This window comes from Malaclemys terrapin, chromosome 6, assembly GCF_027887155.1.
Source record: "Malaclemys terrapin pileata isolate rMalTer1 chromosome 6, rMalTer1.hap1, whole genome shotgun sequence".
Taxonomy (NCBI): domain Eukaryota; kingdom Metazoa; phylum Chordata; order Testudines; family Emydidae; genus Malaclemys; species Malaclemys terrapin.
Window position 1 is genome coordinate 88,739,281 of NC_071510.1, and position 21,996 is coordinate 88,761,276.

A 21,996-nucleotide genomic window follows, 5' to 3' on the forward strand; every position below is an offset into this window, starting at 1 on the left:
TTAATTTTCATTTCCATTCTGATAACGTAACGCATGCAATGTTGTGACATTCTGTACCTTGGGGGAGCACCCTGTAACCCCCCATATTCCTCATCTATATATAATTGTGATATTACCTTACAAGGCATGCTTTATATGTATCAAAGATTATGACCTGCTGAAAGTCATTTCTCTATCCATATATGTATATCATTAATGCATGCGAAGTTATGAGAATTATGTTTTATGGTCACTAAAACATGTGGTAAGTTGAGGAATCAGCCAGATATTAGCACCCCAGAGGCAACAGCAAGGAAAGTAACCAATGCCCAGGCAGGGTGTCAAAAGACCCATCAACAGCCATTGTCCAGCAAGGGAACTACAATTCAATGACTCACCTGCATGAGGCCATACCAGTGGAATTGCTTAACCTTACCTGGAGACCAGCAATGCCCCCCAGACATGCCTGGACTTGTGTTTTCCAAGCACGTGGACTGAGGGTATAAAACCAAACACAGGGGGGCCATGTGGGGCCTTCTCCTGCCCACACCTACGCTGCAAGTAACTAAGGGCATGTCTTCACTAGCAATGTTAAAGCGCTGCCACGGTCGTGGCACCAGTGCTCCCACAGCTAGTGGTTGTGGCACCAGCGCTGGTAGCTGAGCTGTGCTCTGACTTGTCTACACTGGCACTTTACAGCGCTGAAACTTGCTGTGCTCGGGGGGGTTCACACCCCTGAGCGAGAAAGTAGCAGTGCTGCCAAGTGTCCGTGTAGACAAGCCCTAAGACACTGAGAAGAAGACAAGACTCCAACAGAGGAGATTGGCCCAGGTTTAAGGAACAAACCTGTATATTAAGGACTGCAACATCTAGTGGGGTGAGAACCTGCTTAGTCTAGTTGTTGCCCAGTCTAATAGGGTTGAGCGTTTAGACTGCGTGCTTATATTTTATTTTCTAACTCTGACTTTTTGCCTATCGCTTAAAATCTGCCTTTTATAGTCAATAAATTTGTTTAATTGTTTAGCTTTAGCAGTGAGTTTGTATGAAGAGTGGGGCGAAACTGCTCAGGTTTTGCGAAGGCTGGTGTATATCCATTTTCCATTGTTGAAGTGGTGAACCAATTAATCTGCACTGCCCATCTTGAGCAGTGCAAGATGGTATATTCCTGGGGTTCAGTGCTGGGGGAGAGGGGAATGGGACTGGGCTGGTGCCTTTCTCTGTGTGATTCATGAGTGGCTCTGGGAGCATTCCAGCAATATAGCTGGGTGTGGGGCTCCACACACTATTGTGCTGAGTGATCACAGCGCCTGGAGGGGTTTGCTGCTGGTCACTAGCAAGGCATTGTGAGAGACAGCCGAGGCTGGAGAGAGTTCAGGGGGCACAGTGGTCCCACGGTTCCAGGCTGCACCTCAGGGGGGATCCCATCACAAATGTAACTTCTCTTTGCACATGGCAGTAGATCAAACGAGCAATGTAGCTTTCACTATTTTGTGTGAGAAAAGGAACTCTTCGGGTTTGTAGCTTATATATTAGGAAATAATGATAGGTTCTTTGGAATTTAATGTCTTGGAGTAGTGCCTATGGTATAACACCCTTTGACGTGTGTTGAACTGAGAAGAATCAAGGCTTAGTGATGCATGAAAGCCAACCATGTCAGTCATAACTACATAATTATACTGTGTCTCACGTGCAGGCAACACTATGTTAATACTTAACAGGGATCGTATTGTTTAAGGAAGAGAAAACAGTACACTAAAATTATACACATTTAATGTTCAAGTATAATCCTTTGCAAGGTATCAGATTTAAGAACAAAAAGACACCTTTACTGAATGCTGCAGCAATATAATACTGTGCTTCCCAGGTTCCTGGGTCACAAATAAAGGTCCTCGCACTCCTGCCTGGAATTAGGATCTCATTTTATATCTGACTCATGGAGCAATTTCTTTAGCTTACCTTTAACAGGCAGTCAGGGTAGTCACTGAACAGGAGAGTGGAGATTTACACTCTCTGAGAAGTGACAATTTTAAATAAAGTGCCCATTGATTAGAAGTAGCTTGAGGGCATTCTGACTTTCCACTGCAGTTAGATATTGGTGTGGGAGGACCTGTGCATTGTTTAGTCTGTGTGACAATATTCTATAACTCTGTGAATTTAAGAAGATCTCAAGGGAAATGAATCATTAGTATAAAGAAAAGTATATATTAAGTTGCATCAAACTGCACAAGAAACTGGTCTAAAGCAACAGTCCAACTTCTTTGTAATATAGCAACTGACCAGCCATAAATGTTCTCAATTTTATTGTGTTGGCACTTATCATAATGAATTAATGTGGATGTTTCCTGATTGTACTCTGCCAGACATAGCAGTGATGCATTTTCCTGGAAATTCTATAGGCCATGGTTCCAAAAAAAAAAAAAAAACAGCCCTAAGCCCATAGCTTTCAAATAAGAGTTCTAAAAAGAAATTCACTTATTTAAGCAAACCCATAAAACATTTTTAAAAGACTGTTAGTCATGTGCTTTTCTTCCCTTCAGAATGTTTTATAGAATCACATTTTTATTGTTCTGTTTGATCTTTCTTGCAAAATCCTATCTATTAATTTGAGCTGAAACTGAAAACCACTTTTGCATTTTTCTCATTTAGCAGGCTTCAACTACAGAGGTACAAATTGGGCCCATGAGACTGACACAAGATCCTGTTCAGGTAGGACTTTGTTTCAATTTGATGGTACTGTAAGTTCTGTGTGAAAATGCAAAGGAATTAAAGGCTCAATCCATGTATAACCATTAAAAAGTCATTGCCCAACCGACCACTTGTATTAGAATGCACATCAATATTGCTAAATTACACGTCTCCTTCTTGAAGCCATGTTGCAGCTCAAGAGTTACATACAGAAACATGGTGCAGGCAGTATCCAGCAGGAGTATTGTTGGACTCTGGATATTTTTGTTTTTTCCTCAATTTGGAATGCAGCTATTGAACTATGCAAGAAATTCTTCAGAAAAGCATCTCGGCCTCTTACGAGAGTGAAGAAACTTAGTGTGGAAAGGCAGCATAAATTCTGCTGCATATAAAGTCTTTCAAGAGCTGGAAAGTAGGGTCCTTCAGTTCTTGGAGCCAAAACTACACAAGCAGATTTGGATCTAGATACTTGAAAACAATTCCCACAAAATTTAGGGAAGGTTTGGACTTGAGCTTTTCCAATTTTGGACCATCTTTAGGAAGAAAATATGAATAGTAAAGTTTTTAACATAGTGGTTCTCAGCATTTTATAGAGCTGAGAAACCATTCTTTCTGGCTAGTGTCTTTGTCACTAATAATGCCACTTTTTTTAATATGAGAAAAGCATGTAATAGAATCCTGAAAACTCTTCTGCTCAATGATCTTCATGAAACTTATTGTGCCCATATGTTAAATGTAGTAGCTGAAATTTGAAGAAAGCTGTTGCATTCTGCTAATCATCTGGTAACAGGCATAAAACTATTCTTTTCTAATTTATGCAGCCAGGAAGGAATAATACATAAGCTTAATGGACAGTAGCAGCAAATCAAATTCTTACTACTTGTACCTGTTACCCACTAGAACAGTTGCTACAACATTAATGCTACAACATTTCACAGTACCTGGCTAGATAGCTATAGAAAATTCCCCACTAATGAAAGTTGCTCAGGCAGGCACCAGCAGTTTAATTGAAATGGCAATTGAGCTTTGTGACTGTAATGTGCTGAGGACTGAACTACAGTGCTAGAATGAATATGCACTTAAAGTAATGAACTCTTTGACCACTTCGGAGACCACATTTCCTAAAATGCACAATTTCTTTGGTTTACCTACAAGCCTGGGAAGAAACCAAATGCACAAAGCATGTAAATATGCAGTGACAAGCAAAGCACTCAAAGAGAGGCCACTAAAATAGAACCATTCCTGTCAGTAGCTTCTACCAACCAGAAACTCTTTTCTAAGTGTTATAGAATTTTCAGTCCTGATACAGTACTGTAAAACACTCCATTACTGAGTTAAAGGTATCAGAGTCACTCCCTTTGCTGGAGGATGGCAGAACAGGACAAAGAGAATTGTGCTCTGACAGATTACAAGTACAAGAAATCAAATGAGTCTCAGCAATAGTGGCTGAACTATGGCTCAGCATACAATTGCTCTTGCTCATACTTACTACAATTTCTATAGGGTTTTTTTTCTGTTCTGGTAGATAGGATACATGCAGTGCTTAATTTGTTATGGAAGAATTAGCCCCAGCACAAATTAAGCACAGATGCACCCACTGTCCCATACACCCGACCCTGCCTATCCCCCATCCCGCACACAGTGCATGCACTCCCACCCTACACCCTATCAAGAACACCCACCCCAAACATACGCCCATGTCCGGTACAATTGTCCCAGGGATGCTGGTGCTTTAGTTTCCAAATTGGTCAGGGGACACTGGAGAGCAGCACCGTGCCCCCCCCAGCCCCCCCGCAACCATTGCTCTCTCAATGCCAGTGTGTGTGTTAATTTTCTACCCCACCCGATCCATTGCTCCCATACAAAGGGGCTGTGGTCTTCCCCAATTGAACTCAGATCGCTCCGCTCTTGGCTTGAATTGGGGCACTTACCCAGCTGGAATCCCTTGTGGGGAAGAGCACCCCATCTCTCGTGAAAGGGGGTCCAGAATTGGGCCCAGCTCTCACTTCCTGGTGCGGGTTCCCTGCTGAGGGTGGGCTGGGCAGCGCCCTCCTACTGAGCCTGGCTGCTGCCTGGGTCTGCAGCAGCCAGGATTGCGGGCACCATAGTGGGATTAGCGCCTCCCCCCGAGCCAGAGCATAGAGCTGCCTCCCCAGTTGGTGCATCTTGCGTGCCCTGCTCCGTGTGCCTGCCATGCCTCCCCCAGCAGGGTCTGTGCATGGCACTGGGGCTGCCTCCTGGAGCCTCCCTCCTGTCCCAGTGCCCTACTGCCCCTGCCCCACACTGCGCCCTGGCTGCATGATCACCTCCCCAGTCCCTGACACCTCCCAGGGGGCAGTGGCCTCCTCGCAGGAGCCCCCCCAGGAAGCCAAGGGGGCACTGGCGGATGCAGTGCTGGAATGTGGCATCCCCGGCCCCAAAGGACTCTCAGCCTAGGATGCAGGAGCTCAGCTTGCATTGTTTTAACCACAGCTGCACCCACTGGGCATTGGACAGGCTCAGCGTGGGGGACAGGGGGGGGGAACTGGAGCCTGTGCATGAAACGGCTGCAGCCCCAGTGCAGAAAGGATGCTCTGTGGCCAGCGTGAGCCTCCTGCTGCCTGTGTTGGGACTGGAAACTGACCTGCCAAACCCAGAGGTGTCCGGGCTCAACCCTGGCACAAATTAAGCACTGGATGGATGTCCAATGCTAGTTCTTGGTTTATAATTTGTGCACTTAGTGATCCCAGATGACCGAGAATGTAACTTAAAAGTTTACAAAACAATATATATTAACTCTTGAAACACAATAACCTTTTTATTCTCATTCTGTAACACTGCTTTAACAATACAAGGTTCAGTTTTATTTTTGTCTCATTTATCTATACATTTTACACACACAGCTATGTGGCAGAATCTTAAATTGCTCTGAGAAGCAAAGCATAAACAGTGATGCAAGAAATAAAGCTTTTGTGGAAATGATACAAGAAACAGCATTTCTATCCTCTATGCACGTGTGATTAAATTTAAGTTTATAATTGCCATAAAATGTTGAAACTTTTTCTGTACCAAATACTGGTCTAAATAATGATTTGATCAAATGAAATAGTTCCTTCGTGTTCTCTTATGCTTGTAGAACTATAACTAGCTTCAGTAGTAGAACAGTGTCTTTGTTTTTCATGGAATTTTAACATAAATGTGTGTAACTTTTCAGGAAAAAAATGTTCTTCAAACTTTGATAGTTTGCACTAGGATGGGCAAGAAAATATTTAACAAGTAAAACTGTTCTCTCCACTTTTATGTGAAAGTTCTCTTCAGTGTCCTTAGCAGAAATCATGTTTCTCTAAATACTGTCGTGCTAGTGTTAGCTGTTGTGATGTATTTTAAATTAACATTCATCATGAAGGAAGGGAGAGTAAAAAACAACCCTAAAGCATTTGTTTTTTTTAAACGACTTAGTTGGTTGTAGATGGTCTTTTGTCCATAGTTCTTTTAAAGAGATAATCTACAGTATTGCATAAAAGCCAAAATATGGTTAAAAACATTATATAAGTTAGTTTTCATATAAGAAAGGCATTATTATACAGTATTATTTTTATTGTGGGGGCGGGGGGAAGACATATTGTACCTAAACACATTTGTGGAATAAATTGTGTTACTCTACACTTGGCTAATCAGGCAACATATTGCTAATAAGTCCATTAATTTAATAAATCTGCATGTTAGTCTTTTGTTCCATCTTAACGATGTACATGACCTATTCTTTTGTACAGTATAAAATCTGCTGTCTTCTAATTTAAAATCCCCATTTGCTTCAACTTCATCCCATGTAAAATTACCAGAAATTAGTCTACATGTCTGATAAATTCAGATAGCTTGCTAAAACACGTTCTTGTCAGGCCTTCTGCAACAGCGAGGTCTGTTTTACTTGGTGTACTTCTTTAAGGTTTATTATCTAAAGTAATGAATATTGCTTGTTTCATTTGGAGCAAACTGACTCACAGAGCTAGGAATGCTGAGAACATCCAGACCTGCCTGGAATATTGCCTGTATTTTTGCTTGGTATGTGACATTATTTGTAATTGTGCCCTGCCACAGGCAATTTAACAGATGGGTGAAGAGTCCAGTGGGGAATCTACAGTGGGGAGGAGAAATGTCTGTTCTGGCATGTGTTTGTAGCGTAGCATGCTGGACTGTGACCTGGACAGTCTATTCCTGGCCTTATGTTCCTGACCCTGTAAATGGGTGAGAGATCCAGACTGTGCCTACCATGTGATTCTAACATGTCAATCCCATGTCTCTAAGTGCCCTTATGGTAGTCTCTCTCAGAGCTTATATCGCTGCCAAAACCCTGTACTCTTGCCTCTTGGAACCCCAGAAGTGACACCAAGTACTGGCGGTAATGCGCATGAAAGGTGTCTCCTCACCCCCACTGGAAGCCAGTGGAGCAGTTTATCTATGTAGGGACTTGCAAGTTCTGTATACCCCCAAAAAACTGTACTGGCAGGTATCTCTGAAACAGAACAAAAACTTAGTTCTGCATGCCACAGGCCCTGGATTGGGCCCTGTATGTTTGTCGCTTTGAGCCATACCACATGTGACTTAGGAGGCAGATTGGCTCTGCATCCACCTTACAATGGGGAAATAAGCAGAAAAGGGAAAAACAGGACAGACAATAAATGTAGGGAGAATCAACAGGATGGTCAGTGCTCAGAGCATCTCTTCATTTGGCCCTTGGTAGATGAACATCCCTTTCAATTAAAGGGATCGATTGGTATAAAGCCTTACTTGTACAAATACGTACACTGATTTCAGTGGGACCATGTGTGCAATTACTTATGTGAGTAGCTTGCAGGATCAGCCCATAAGACAGAATCTATTTTTCTGTGGAAAGATTTGGTAAAGAACACATCAGTCTGCATTTGAGGCCATTAGTAACTGTTAAAATAACATTAGGGAGTGAGTTAAGGGTGATGGAGTAATTTTATAAAAAAATTGGATTCTTTAAAGAAGATGGCCAGGGGAAACATTAACAAACACTTTAATTCTAAATGATATATGGTGGCAATTTCACTAATAGCCTAAGAGTTTCATATGCAGTTGCCTGCTCAGTACAGAATATGATGATGGTCTCTCTCCATAGAGGGTATATCGTAGAAGGTATGCCGTTCAGTAGGAAGCCAGTCTAAGTCTACCTGATGGCGTTGTAGTAATTAAAAAGGTGAGCTTCAAGTTTACAGTGATGGCAGAACTATCACCTTTAGCGAACTTCAAATATAGTGAGTGATACTGGTTATGTTCCACTCTTATGGTAGTTTATGAATACAGATGCAATGAGGAAAATGAGGTACTATCTAGTCTCTTGTCCTGGCCCTCTTCATCTCATGTATCCATTACTGCCATCTCCCCTACTCTGGCCTTGACAAATGCCATGTCCGTCCTTTCGAAACATTGCTGCAAAAACCTTTTTCCTGGCTCATCACTTCAACGATTTCCTCATTTGAATTCTTCCATGGCTCCCCCTTCTGCATTTCTTTAAAAAAATAAACAAACAAAACCCTTACTCATCTTTACTTTTTAAGGCTCTTGATCTGTTAACTCTTGTACAATGTCAAGATGTCAACCTCTAATTCTGCTCCACCAATAATGCCAGCCTTCATTGCCCATCTCTCAAATTTTCTATGAAGCATTTTTCTCCTTGCTCATGTCCGACTCCTTATGCATGGGAAGAAGCACCATTTCAAGCTGCTCACCTCCCTGTACTCTTCAGTCCCTCATTTCTAAAGGGGGAGGGTGCCAAGAGAGGGGACAAAATCAAAATCACAAAACATTGCAAATTCATACCAACTACACTACTAATCTAACTAAGAACAAGATACACCTAATAATAGTAGAAGAAAGGGTGTAGCAGACCAGGGAAGAGAACCAGGGTCTGCAAAGTCTCAGGTTAGCACCCTAACCCATGATGCTCCAGGGACTGGAAGGAGATGAGGAACAGTGCAGAGTGTTGGCTGCTAACACACGCACTCAGGCCTGAATACTCAGTGCCACAAGGTAGTATGCATGTTGTCCCAATGGCCAAAACTTGCTAGCGAGTTCCAACAAAAGTGTGGAGTGTGCAACCACCTCCCAAGGGCAAGGCTCTGTGCAGACAATCACCTCAGAGAACCCAAGGTACAGGTGAGTAGTACTGCAAAGCAGAACACACTCTATTTCTAGTTAATTGTGATTAATGAGACACTTTCTAGTAAATATAAATATCTGAAGTTCTAAAACATTAAAATATATAACTACTAGTATGTCACTTTCTTAGCTGATTAATCCAATATTGAATTGTACTGCTTCCGCCATAACATTAATCACTTCACTTATTGTTTAGAGTTCAGCAATCTAGACAGCTTACGATAAGATAAAAGTTGGGTCACCTTGGCTAGCCACTAGTCTGTGTGTGTTGAATTTCACATGGTGACACCATGGCTACACAGAGTAACACAGATAAAAGACTTTCTCTAAGACATTTTGGGCCAAATCTGGCTTACCTTACTCAGACAAGTTGTCCCAGTGAAGTCAGTGGGATGATTCGTGTGGGTGAAACAAGCAGTACTTTGCTCTATATCTGACTTTTCATGTCATTGCATAGTTTGAACTATTTTTGGTAAACTTTAGAATCCTAGAGCCCTTTCTTTCTCAGTATATTTACTTTAAAGTATTTTTTTTCATCTGCAGCACAGTATGGCATAGTTAGTGACTGATTGCTATGGTAAATATGTGCAAATTGTAGAGGAGAGTGGCTAGATGACCTATGTTACTGGCTATATAATCTTTAAACTGATAAGCAGTATAAAGTAACACTGAAAAATTCTTAAAAAATAATTATTTAATTTAAGAAGTATTCATTAAGTTCCACCTATATTGACCCTTGGGTGTGTCATATAGCAAATATATACATTTCCTAGGCTATCAATTTAGTTTTTATATTACCATCAAACAATGGCCCCAAACCTACAACTCTTTTCATGTGAGTAGTCCTAACACATGCTATTTACCCTGTTGAAATAGGTAAATATACTTGTATGACTTAGGATAACTCACATGAGTAAGAATTGCAGCCTTGGGCCCAAATTTTATTTCTTTTGTCATACATTATCTAATTGCTTGCTGCATATTATTGTTCTTCCCAATGGAAGAATCTGGCTTAGCTATGTTTGGCAGTACACTTAAAGGAGAAGTAATGGATAAAGGCATATTTGTATTCATTGTGTTTGTCACTGGTACTAATAACTTATAAAGCTACACCTTAGACAATGTCTCCTTATTAAAAATATTTAAGTTGGGGACTGGATCACGTAAAGGGCTTGGTAATAAAATATGGAACCTTTCCCTTCTTAGACACGAGATGAAATCCAGCCCAATTTAGTAGTGAGCTAAAGTTGTCATCTGGTGGCTATTTTCATAGCGTTTGTAACAGGAGTTTATGGTCTCCCTCCAGTTCCTAATGGACAAGCATCTGCAACACAGAATCCCTATCACATTTGTTGTTGACTCTAATGCTGGTAAGTTCAGCACAGAAACCCAGGGCTGAATGGGAATGAGACTGAACCCATTGCCCTCTAGAGGGTGACCAATTCTAGACCAGTGGTCTCCAAAGTGGGGTGCGCAAGAGGATCCTTGGGGGTGCACGGCAGGAGGAGCGCTTCCCCCCCCCCCCTTTGCTTCGGGAAAAATGGTAGAGCCAGCACAGCAGGGGGTGCGTGCTCAAAAATTTTTTACTGATAGGGGTGCGCGCGATCAAAAAAGTTTGGAGACCACTGCTCTAGAAGATGAGCGAAATTTGAGGGGTTGGGAGAACTGAGAAACTATAGCAGGGGTTGGCATCCTTTCAGAAGTGGTGTGCCGAGTCTTCATTTATTCATTCTAACTTAAGGTTTTGCGTGCCAGTAATACATTTTAACGTTTTTAGAAGGTCTCTTTCTATAAGTCTAAAATATATAACTAAACTATTGTTGTATGTAAAGTAAATAAGGTTTTTAAAATGTTTCATTTAAAATTAAGTTAAAATGCAGAGCCCCCCCAGACTGGTGGCCAGGACCCAGGCAGTGTGAGTGCCACTGAAAATCAGCTCACATGCCGCCTTTGGCACGTGTGCCATAGGTTGCCTACCCCTGAACTATAGGAAGTATTGAAGGAGGAAGAAAAGGAACAAAACTTAAGGGTGATGTGGTCAGAGAATTTGATGGGGCTAGAAAAATGTGCTCAGGTCCAGGTGGTTGCCTGGGGGGTGGTAACAGTGAATTTGTCTTGACTGTTTGTTGCAAAGTAAAAACATTTTTAAAAAAGAAAGGGAGCATTTTTAAATAATGTTTTTGCTGACCTTGACATCCTACAGGTTAGACATGGCATAACATATTCTGGTTAATGCATTATTTAATATATACCCCTGAAGCCATTATAGCAGTCCTACTTTTACTGCTCCTCACTGTGCCTTTAAAGGTAAAGAATTTGCACAGGCCTCTGGAGCAGTGCATGAGCATGTTCTATTCCCCACACTCCTGTACAGTATTTCCATGGGGACAAATCGTGAGCTAGCTTATTGCAGCATGTTGGTCAAGAGCACTGGAAATGTTTTTGCCACACTGGTGAGTGCAGCAGGCCATTGATGTGACTCAGTCTTTCCTTTCCTTTCAATTCATGTGACCCCAAATTGAAGTAGGAGTCAAGCAGCAAGCCACAGTTAGTTCTTTCTTAATGTAAGAGTAGTGTCTAAGGGGCCCAGTAAAGGGATTGGGGGTCTCATTGTGCTAGGTGCTGTACACGAACCCATAACGAAAGGATTCTCCCTGTCCAAAGATCTTACAGTGTAGGTATAAGATGAGACAGCTGGCAGGGGGAGCACAAGGTCACAGTGAGGAGATTAGAAGTGTTAATAAGTAGCGGTCTCACACCAAACCAGCTCTTTAACCATTAGATCTGGTTGGAAAAGTTATTTTTCCATGGAAAGTTTTTCCCTCAGACTTTTGTGCTTTAAATTTTGAGTTTTTGTTGGAATATTGAAAACCTGAAACATTTCAGTTCAAAATAGTGCTGCTGTGCTTCATTGGAACTGTAGTTTGTTTTATGCTCCCATTCTCTTCTATGGACTGGGCTCTCACTACATCTCCCATGATATGCCACTTTTATCCACTCTTGGGGAGAGGAAGAATTGCACATAGGAGTCCCTGGCTATAGTGCATCATGGGAAGTATAGCCCAGCTCAGAGAGGAGAATGGAAGCTTAAGGCACCCAAACTGTAACACCCATAAGGAACAGTGATGCCATTTCAAATTTTGGCATAAATATTTCAATTTCCCATTAAAAGCAAACACTTTTCACAAAAAATTGAGCTCAGTCAAAAATCCCAATTTTCTGTTGGAAAAACAGTTTCAGCAGAAAATTTTCAACCAGCCCAGCTAGCTGCTATCAAATGTCTTTTAGGCATTTTGGCAGCAGTGGATTTTTAAGGAGAGATTTCAAGTAGTCTCCCCTCCTGTGTTGCCATGCTTAGCAGTTGCTGACTCTGAGTGTGTGCACACATGGCCTAGGCCTTCCTGCTGTTGGGGATAAGATTCCATCCCTTTCTCAATGTATTGCTTAAAACTTTTGCACAAGAACATCCCTTGTACCCAGGCTCTTGCTTGCTTTTTCAGGATTTGAGCTCTAGTGAGTAGGACCAGAATGTTAACAGCTTACTTGTTTACAATTTCAGGCAAAAGGATTTACATATAGAGAATTAAAAAAAAAAAATAGACCCAGAATCTGGGGGGAAGTAAATGGCAGTGTTAATTACAGGTTAGTGAATCACTAAGTCTATATAGCTTCTATAACATGAGATTGAAGGGTGTGGTTGTGGTGGTTGTTGAAGTACCCTGCATGACACCGTAAGATTAAGCAGAGCTCATTTTATAATTTCTTTTATCCTTTCTTCCACTATGCGGCTGGTGAGAGACTGAGGGCAAAATTCTTAACTGATGTAAAGTTTTATTGTTAGTAACAGACAAGCATCGTCAGCACCAGTGATGAGCTCCCAAAATCCTAAGAACCAGTTCCCTACCGGGTCCTCGGCAGCACTTTGGCAGGGGGGGATGTTGTCTTCACTCGCTTCGGGCTTTCGGTGGCATTTTGGTGGCAGGTACTTCACCTGGAGTGAGTGAAGCGGGGGGGTAGCGGGGGAGGGGCCGGAGGAGCCTCCCCAGCTGGGAGCTCAGGCGGGCCGGGCAGGACAGTCCCGCGGGCCGGATGTGGCCTGCGGACCGGAGTTTGCTCACCTGCCTACCCCTTTAGGAACCGGTTCTACACCGGCTTCTAAATTTAACAACGGGTTCTTGCGAACCAGCTCCAGCTCATCACTGGTCAGCACTTAACAAATTTAAAAAATGGGTTTTTATGATTGACATTTTCCATTTTATGACAAACAGAACAAATAATTCACATGTATTTCCATTCACAATTTGAAAAATTATTACATTTCCTGGGAAAAGTGTAGGTGGGTGGGTGGGAACTAGTAAATATTGGAACTGTATCAATAGGCTTTTAGTTGTGAAGTGGTTTAGCAAAATAAAGAAATGACAGTGCAGTAGTACTTTTCTAACAGAATACCCCCTATTGCATTCATATTAACAAGAGTTTCCTAATGTGAATCAAGTATCAGGGGGTAGCCATGTTAGTCTGTATCTACAAAAACAACAAGGAGTCTGGTGGCACCTTAAAGACTAACAGATTTATTTGGGCATAAGCTTTCGTGGGTTTTGGGTAAAAACCTCACTTCTTCGGATGCAAAGAAGTGAGGTTTTTACCCATGAAAGCTTATGCCCAAATAAATCTGTTAGTCTTTAAGGTGCCACCAGACTCCTTGTTGTTTTTGTCTAATATGAATGTATACTATGTCAGATTAGAGCTTTTATTTTAGCTGTGGTTTTTGGCTGTTTCACAGCTGTATTAACCATATCGTGTGCATTTGAAGTACAGTCTAAATTGAGTTCAGCCTCAGTGGGCAGGAGTAATGGCAATGAACTATGATCTCCCATTCACATGCATGGGCTGGTGGATCTGAACAGTCGGTTGGTCCACTGACAAAGCACACAACCTGCTTCAACCATATCCCCTCCACCATCTGTGCTCCAGCCAAGCTGGGCTGTCATGGAGCTTTGCTGCAAGGCATGCAGCATTCTAAGGAGGCATCTTGCATGGCCTCATTGTTTCCTGGTCTCCCCAGGCCATGGGTTCACTGCATTTCTATTGCATTTTGTACTTTGCTCTGTCACAGCAGTTAGGGAAGAGAAGGGTACAGGATTTTGCCCTCTGTATTTCTGTGGCTTAGCTATAGGTATAATGTACCTGCAAGTATGTTTGGATGATTAGTAGTTGACAAAAGTAATCTGAACTGATTACTAATTATAATATCTACTGTAGTTGTAAATGCATTACATTCTTCTTGATCTCATGAATAGTACCTTGGGATTATAATTGGTGGCAATGTTCATTATGGTCAATATGTATAACTTCTCAGTGGACTTCTTCCTGGTGACCTGTTTTCCATGAATTCTGAGCCAGATTCTCTGTTTTAGCTGAGCAGTGTTCAGCAAAGGAATGGAGGAGGATGCGCACCAAAGCTGACTTTCAGATACCTGTTTGTGTCTTCCTGTATTCTCTGGATGACCAGGAGTCAGTTCAGCCCCCAGCATAAATTAGAGCAGCCCGGAGGCTGCTCTAACTCATGCTAAGCTGCAACAGCCAGGAATAGCTGAAATGCAGCACAGTCCAGCCAAACCCTTGCTTTGCCTAAACCAAGGTCTGCTATCCTGGCAGCTCTTTGTTGACTGGGGCACCTTCTTATGTGATGGGTAATCTTGTGGGATTTATGTCTATCCTCGTTGGGTTGCGAGAGCAGAACAGAGAATCTGCCCTTCTATATATGAAGAATGAATAATTTTCTGCCTGCAGCATAATGTTGTTGCCAATCATGGGAAATTAACTTTTTCTCATTCTTCTGTTCTTACATAGCAAAAATGAAATCATGCTGCACAATAAGAATCTATTTCTAATCTGTTATTCTGGGTTTGTCTTGTGTAACTGAGCTCACCAATGGCAAAAGTCCTATTGATTTCAGTGGGGCCTGGATGTCCCCTTAAATATTTGATTCTCAATCCCATTGAGAGAGTGATTTTGCACCACTGTAAAACTGGTGTAACAGAGTGGAGAATCTGGCCTGCCATGTTGTATACAACACCAATTCTTTCTTCTAGCAACCTCAAGATAACACCAGTTGTTGGAACACCTGCTTATTGGCTATTGATGCTTATGGATTGGAGCAATATTCACCTTCAATCATGGAAGCTCCATGTGGGTGCTGTTAAATTAATTCCTGCTTTTGCTGCTGATGCTCATCTAGTTTTCATGGTGGATTTCATTGAATCTTTGTTTTGCCATGTGATACTTAGTGACCTGCATTCTAAGTGCACGTTATTTTTCAAAGCACTTTGACTCGTTTTTTCTTTCAAAATTAGCTACATTTTTCTTCCTGTACTTTGAATTAAAACTATGTAGAATGCACCCCCAGAAGCCTGTGCCTTTCACAAACCTCTGATTGACGAGCATTTGGAAATTAGATTGCATATAAAATATTTTTGAAGGAGCTAGTCAGTTCACTGTCTTGTGGTAAGTAAACCCAGGTGCGCACACAGGAATAAGTTTAAGATTATTTTATTCCAAGCTCCAGCAAACGCTCTGCTTCACACAGTGTTGGGTTTTTGCTTACTTTTGATCCTACTTGCAGCACTGGGATTCACTGGCAATAGCTATCTGGTGGCTTAAAGGGATAAGTGTTGCATCAAGATTTTTTTCAGGGCTGGTGCAACTTTTTGCTCCTGGTTAATGGCAGGTGCAAATCCTACTACAGATCAAATACTTAAATATTTTAGGGGTAGGATTTTTATCCAAAACTAATTGTGGACACTTCTGCATTCACACAAAGTGTCTGGGTGGAAGCGGTATAAAAATAAGGTGCTTAATATACATTCTTAAAATTATATTTAATAATAAGGCTAGTGTAGTAATTAAACGGGTCTGTTTTAAATTGTAGAGACTGATGCTGTTTTTGAAAGCAGGAAGTCTAATTTTTTAAATTCTAGTAGTTTAAGTTTGTACAATGAAGAGAATGATGTTATATATTTAATATGAGCTGATGACTTCCCTGTTTTGCAGGTTTTGCTGATCTTTGCAAAAGAAGACAACCAAAGTGATGGGTTCTGGTGGGCTTGTGATAGAGCTGGATACAGGTGCAATTTTGCCAGAACACCAGAGTCAGCGCTTGAATGCTTTCTTGATAAGCACCATGAAATAATTGTCATAGATCACAGGCACGCCAGATACTTTGATGCAGAAGCAATCTGCAGGTAACTTAATGGACGTTGTGCTTCTATTGAATGTCATGATGCATTGCAGAATACCACATTGAATGGGCATAACAAAATCAAGACACAATGACATACAGAAAACAAGTTTGGAGACTGAGGACAGGGATTGCAGTACTCCATCACAAAGGAAAAAATAAAAACTGCTTTGGCGGCTAAGACAGCAATAGAAATTACATTTAGTATATGAAGACACCTATTGTCAATAGGGCTGACATGTGACCAATAATGCCATCATTTTTGGTTCACAGCTTCCATAGGATCTTGAACCAGAGCTGCCATAAAATCTTTCCACAGTGTGTGGTCATCACTTTTAGACTTACTCCTCTGAGAAATTAATCCTGCATCAACAGTTGGAGCAGCAGGGGCTAGTGGAACACTGTCATTTGTCCCCTGGGTCTGCCACACTTCACTGATGGCACTTCAGTGAAGTTCATGTCATTCTTTGCATGTGTGTGGTACTCTGTGTCAAAGCAGCTGCTTCTAAGTTTACAACCATTTATCATTAGGATTCTGGGGAAGGTATCTTTCCAACTATTTCATTTATTTTACACAGCATGTCATGCTCTGCGCTTTTTCATCAGACCATCATGGGCAAATTTTGGCATGTTTATCCTGAATAGTATTTTACCATTCAGACAGTTTTATTTATTTCAGTGGAACTACACACAGAGTAAGTGATTACCTGGTGGAAGTAAGGCATGGGCGGTATGAGGCTAGCCTCCAGCCCTGCCCCTTCCATGCCTGCTCCCCACCAGAGCCCAATGCCTTCTACCGCAGTCATTGGCCGTACCCCAGGCTAGCAGCCCCAGCCCCTGGAGCTCTGGGCGGCATGGCCCCAGCCCCCGGAGCACCGGGACCACTGCACAGGGGGAGTCGCACTGTGTGAAACAGAATGGAGTCTGGGGGCGGAGCGTGGGTGGGGCCACACCTGCTGTTTGGGGAGGCACAGCCTCCCCCAGCCTATGATACCACTGCCCATGAAGTAAAGGTTTCTGAATCTGGTCTAATGTTAATGTGTTTTTAAAAAAATAAATAAAAAGAGGACCCTTTATTACTCACATATGGCAGGAAAGCCATTCCATATTTGACAATCAATCATATAATTTCAGTGTCTCAATAAGATGCACCTAATGGTTGTTAGACCTGTAGCAAAAGGCCTATTTTTTTTTAATGGTTCATATATGGTACAATTTATGGAAAGTAGAGCTGGTCTAACAGATTATCCTGTACCTATCTCTACAAAAACAGGCTTGTTCCCTTAAGTACCTTTTCTAGTGTTCAGTCTGCTTTCTGAAGTCCTAAGCAATGAGGCTTCCACCACTTTCCTTCTGAAACTATTTCACAGTCTAACATCACAATTTTCCTAATATTCAGCCTACATTTTTCCCCCTTTTTACCATTACTCCTAGTTTCTACCATTCCTTTCTTACCATCATTCCTAATTGTACCTTCTTATGCCATGTTAAATAATTGCTCTCTCTGGTGTTTAACCCTTCAGATATTTGTAAACTGTGATTGTTCACCCTTCTAGTTGTTGCTTAACCAAGCTGTGTGTAGTTTTAGCTTTCCTCACAATTTAGTTGCCATATTATTTTTTTGTGCTCTTCTCTAAACAACATCTAATTTGTCAATGTGTCCCTGATATCTTGATGTCCACATCTTCTTCTGGGAACAAACCCATCATGATAGATGGGTTTAAGGATTTGCAGACGGGGCAGGGACTAGAGATCCCATGAATCCTTAGTCTGTGAGGGGAAAAGCATGTTTTGTCTGCAGGAATCCAGGGCCGTGGCAGTTGAGGGCTGGCCTCTCTTAGTGCTCTGTACTTTTCTCCCACCATGCAGAACAACTCCTTGTAGGAGCTGTGCTGCCATTGACCATACCTTTCACACCTCTGCCCTATACCACCGATAGGAGTAGGAGATGTAGATGAGAATTAATGCTTCATTTTCTAATCTTCCACCAAGATCTCTTTTTTGGCAATCAACTAATGAAAGTAGGGAGTATGCCATATAGCAAGGGTGGGCAAACTTTTTGGCTCAAGGGCCACATGTGGGTATGAAAATTGTATGTCGGGCCATGAATGCTCTCAAAAGTGGGGGTGAAGGTGCAGGGGGGGCAGTGAGGGCTACGGCTAGGGATATGACTCTGGGGTAGAGCTGGGGATGAGGGGTTGGGGGTGCAGGAGGGTGCTCCAGGCTGGGATCGAGGGGTTCAGAGGGCAGGAGAGGGATCAGGGCTGGTGCATGGGAGGGTGTCAGGGGTGCAGGCTCCGGCAGCACTTACCTCAAGCGGCTCCCAGAAGCAGCGGCATGTCTTCCCTTTGGCTCCTACGCGGCCAGACGGAGTCAATGGGAGCTGCAGGGGCAGCGCTTGGGGTGGGGGCAGTGTGTGGAGTCCCCTGACAAGCCCCAGACCCCACTCCCTGACTGGAGCACCAGAATGCGGCAAGCCCCAGACCCCGCTCCCCGGTGGGAGCTCGAGGCCCGGATTAAAACATCTTGGGGACCAGATGCGGCCCCCGGATCATAGTTTGCCCACCCCTGCCATATAGACAGACTGCTCCCCCTTCAAGCCCACCATACAATCCACACATCCATGGAATCCAAACCAAATTAAATTGGTGAGAAGGGGCTTCTCTGGGTTTCCTTGGTTTGGACAGATGCAGCTTCCTGCTCTCCCAAGGTTTGGGGCCTTTGGCCCAGAATTGAGGGAATGTGAACCTAGTATCCTTAAACACCCAAAAATGAAATGGATAAAGTGCAAAAAAATATTTTTGGATGTCCTCTACCATTTTCCAGACTTGACCTTATAGAATCTTCTCTGAGGCTTTGTTCATTTTCTGTTATATAGAAGGTGAAGAAATTCAAAGTTGTCAATAAAGCATGGTGTGATATAGTGTGACACAGGACTTTTCTCCTTTCAGGTCAATCCGTGCTACAAAGCCATCGGAACACACTGTGATACTTGCTGTTGTTCCCCGCATGTAGGTATTTCTTTATATTTTTGTGAAAGTTTTTTGTTCTGTTCAAGAAAATGTTTATTATATACAATCAGTAGTAATGTTTGCATGATGATGGGCAGTCTCATAGGCCACAAGCTACTATTTGTAGCTTGTGTGGAATATATTATCACTAGAAGTATTTGTTTTTACATGAAGAGGAAAAGATCAGTGATGTCGTCTTGTGGTAGGTTCACTTATTCTATCTGATTGCAGACAAAACTATAACTTATTGTATTCTCTCACTGAAGAGGGTCATAACATAATGGCCTAAATATCGAAAAAATATAGAAAGCTGTGATGGAAGTTTTAGAAAGAATGTTGTAGCCAATAACATCTTGGGATTATGTGGGATAGGGTGGAGTAGGGAGAGACTCAGGCCTGGTCCACACTAACCCCCCACTTCGAACTAAGATACACAACTTCAGCTATGTTATTCACGTAGCTGAAGTTGTGTAAGTACCTTAGTTTGAACTTACTGTGGGTCCAGACGCGGCAGGCAGGCTACCCCGTCGATGCCACGTACTCCTCTCGCCGAGCAGGAGTACCGGCGTCGACGGCGAGCACTTCTGGGATCGACTTATCACGTCTAGACAAGATGCAATAAATTGATCCCAGAAGATCGATTGCTTACTGCCGAACCCGGAGGTAAGTATAGACCTACCCTAAGAAATATAAATATAAGAAAACTTAACAGTCGCTTGATAGAAGGCAGGTCCCACATTCACTGGAATTTCCTGAAGTCTTAACTCTGCTTTTACTCTTTGCTCTGTTTTTTACACAGTTTACTCAGACAAAATTCCCATTGACTTTAATTGAGTGTTGCTTTAGTAAGGACTGAGGGCTTCTTCCTGTAAGTGGTTCTCAACCAGGGGGCTGCAAGCAGGTTTCAGGGGGTCTGCCAAGCATGGCTGGCATCAAACTTTCTAGGGCCCAGGGCAGAAAGCCAAAGCCCTGCCGGATGGGACTCCGAGCCCCACCACAAGGGGCTGAAGCTGAAGCCTGATCAACTTAGTTTTGTGGTGTCCCCTGTGGCATGGGGGCCCAGGCAATTGCCCTCCTTGCTACCCCCTAATGGCGGCTCTGGCTTTTATATGCAGAAAACAGTTGTTGTGGTACAGATGGGCAGTGGAGTTTTTATAGCATGTTGGGGGGGCCTCAGAAAGAAAAAGACCGAGAACCCCTGCTGTAAGGCATTTGATTAACTCCTGTAAGGTGCCGAACATGCTCAGCTGTCACAGAAATCAGAAAGCTCATGGGGAATTAAGGGCATACAGCACCTCACAGAATTCTTTCCGAAGAATTGGACTTAGGATTTGACTTGTTATGAGGAACACAACTAATATTAGTTATCAGCTTGAAGGGAAAAAGAGAGAGAGGAGTGCTAACAAAGATAAGGAACAGAACAATAATGAAGAGCCCATGACATTTCTAAGAGCTCAATGAAAAGTTCTAGAGATGCATACAAATTATATCACATTATTATTCCAAGGCAGTCTTGTCAAATCTAATCATGGCTCTGCATACTGTATAACTAAAGGAAATAGCGAGGTCATTTCCCCCACCTAGTTCTGTTTGTTTTCTAATTGTGTGACCAGGTAATCATAACAAAATAAAATATAAAAGATTTATTGTTCATTTTCACTCTTTAATGAATAGCTAACTTTAGTTTTTTTTCTCCTCTGTGTATACCTCTATCCCAGGGGTAGGCAACCTATGGCACAGGTGCCAAAGGCAGCACGCGAGCTGATTTTCAGTGGCACTCACACTGCCGGGTCCTGGCCACTGGTCCAAGGGGCTCTGCATTTTAATTTAATTTTAAATGAAGCTTCTTAAACATTTTAAAAACCTTATTTACTTTATATACAACAATAGTTTAGTTACATATTATAGACGTATAGAAAGGGACCTTCTAAAAACATTAAAATGTATTACTGGCACACGAAACCTTAAATCAGAGTGAATAAATGAAGACTTGGCACACCACTTCTGAAAGGTTGCCGACCCCTGCTCTATCCTCTTTATATTCGCTTTCTTTGTAAAAAACTCTTCTCTCTACCTGAAAAGAGCCAGCACTTCTCTTGAACATCTAGCAGGCTTGCTGCAATAGTGATGAAAAAATATAGTAACTGCCTCCAATATCTGTCATGATATCCTACAGTTAGTATATTGCTGTAGGTATCTAAACATACACATCGGGAAGAGCTACATCTGCAAATGGATTACATGATATATACTGGGATTATATTTTGTGCCATGTTATTCTTCCTACAGTCTGTTTAGATAACTGTCAAGTTATCATTTTGGATGATCTGTTCTGCTTTTCTGTAGATCTGACCAAGAAGAGACCTCTGTTCTTCCCCTTCTCCGTGCGGGCTTTGATAGGGTATGTAATTTACTAAAGAATCAGGGTAATTTCTACAAACACTTCAATTTTTTATAACTAAAAATGAGTTCATGAATTATTCATGTAAAGCACAAGTTTGCTTGTATCATGTTAACTACACTGTAGTGATGAGAAAATAACTTAATCAAACACTGTTTGTGTTTAACTGGAAATGTCTAAGTATACACCATAAGAAAAACATATAGACCTACCCTTCCACAAGGAGCAGTAATGTTGGTAGATGAATTCCTGTTGGCCTGGGCACAATTTCCCATTACAGGTGGCAGGATAAATATTGTGCAGATGGGAGTCCTTTGTTGCTCCTTTGAAAAAGGAGCAGGTTGGACCCCTGGGGTTTGTATGTGTTGCATGTCACAGCATGCACTCTAGCCATCAGGAGAGCTGTTCATCCCTCTAGCTGGCAGCCCATACCTATCTGGGGCAAATGGGGCCTAATCCAACTCCAACTGAAATCAAAAGGTGTCTTTCCATTGTTTTCAGTAGAGATTGAATCAGGT

The 21,996-nt window shown here is 42.2% G+C and overlaps 1 protein-coding gene across 2 annotated transcripts in view; it reads left to right on the forward strand.

Moving 5' to 3' along the window:
- PDE8B (phosphodiesterase 8B) overlaps positions 1–21,996 on the forward strand; it is a 159,775-nt gene that overhangs the window by 80,996 nt on the left and 56,783 nt on the right. For both annotated transcript variants that reach the window (XM_054031931.1, XM_054031930.1), the window contains exons 2-5: positions 2,626–2,685; positions 15,880–16,070; positions 19,018–19,077; positions 21,424–21,478. In XM_054031931.1, the coding sequence (XP_053887906.1) occupies positions 2,626–2,685; positions 15,880–16,070; positions 19,018–19,077; positions 21,424–21,478 (366 nt within the window). The remainder of the gene's footprint in view (positions 1–2,625; positions 2,686–15,879; positions 16,071–19,017; positions 19,078–21,423; positions 21,479–21,996) is intronic.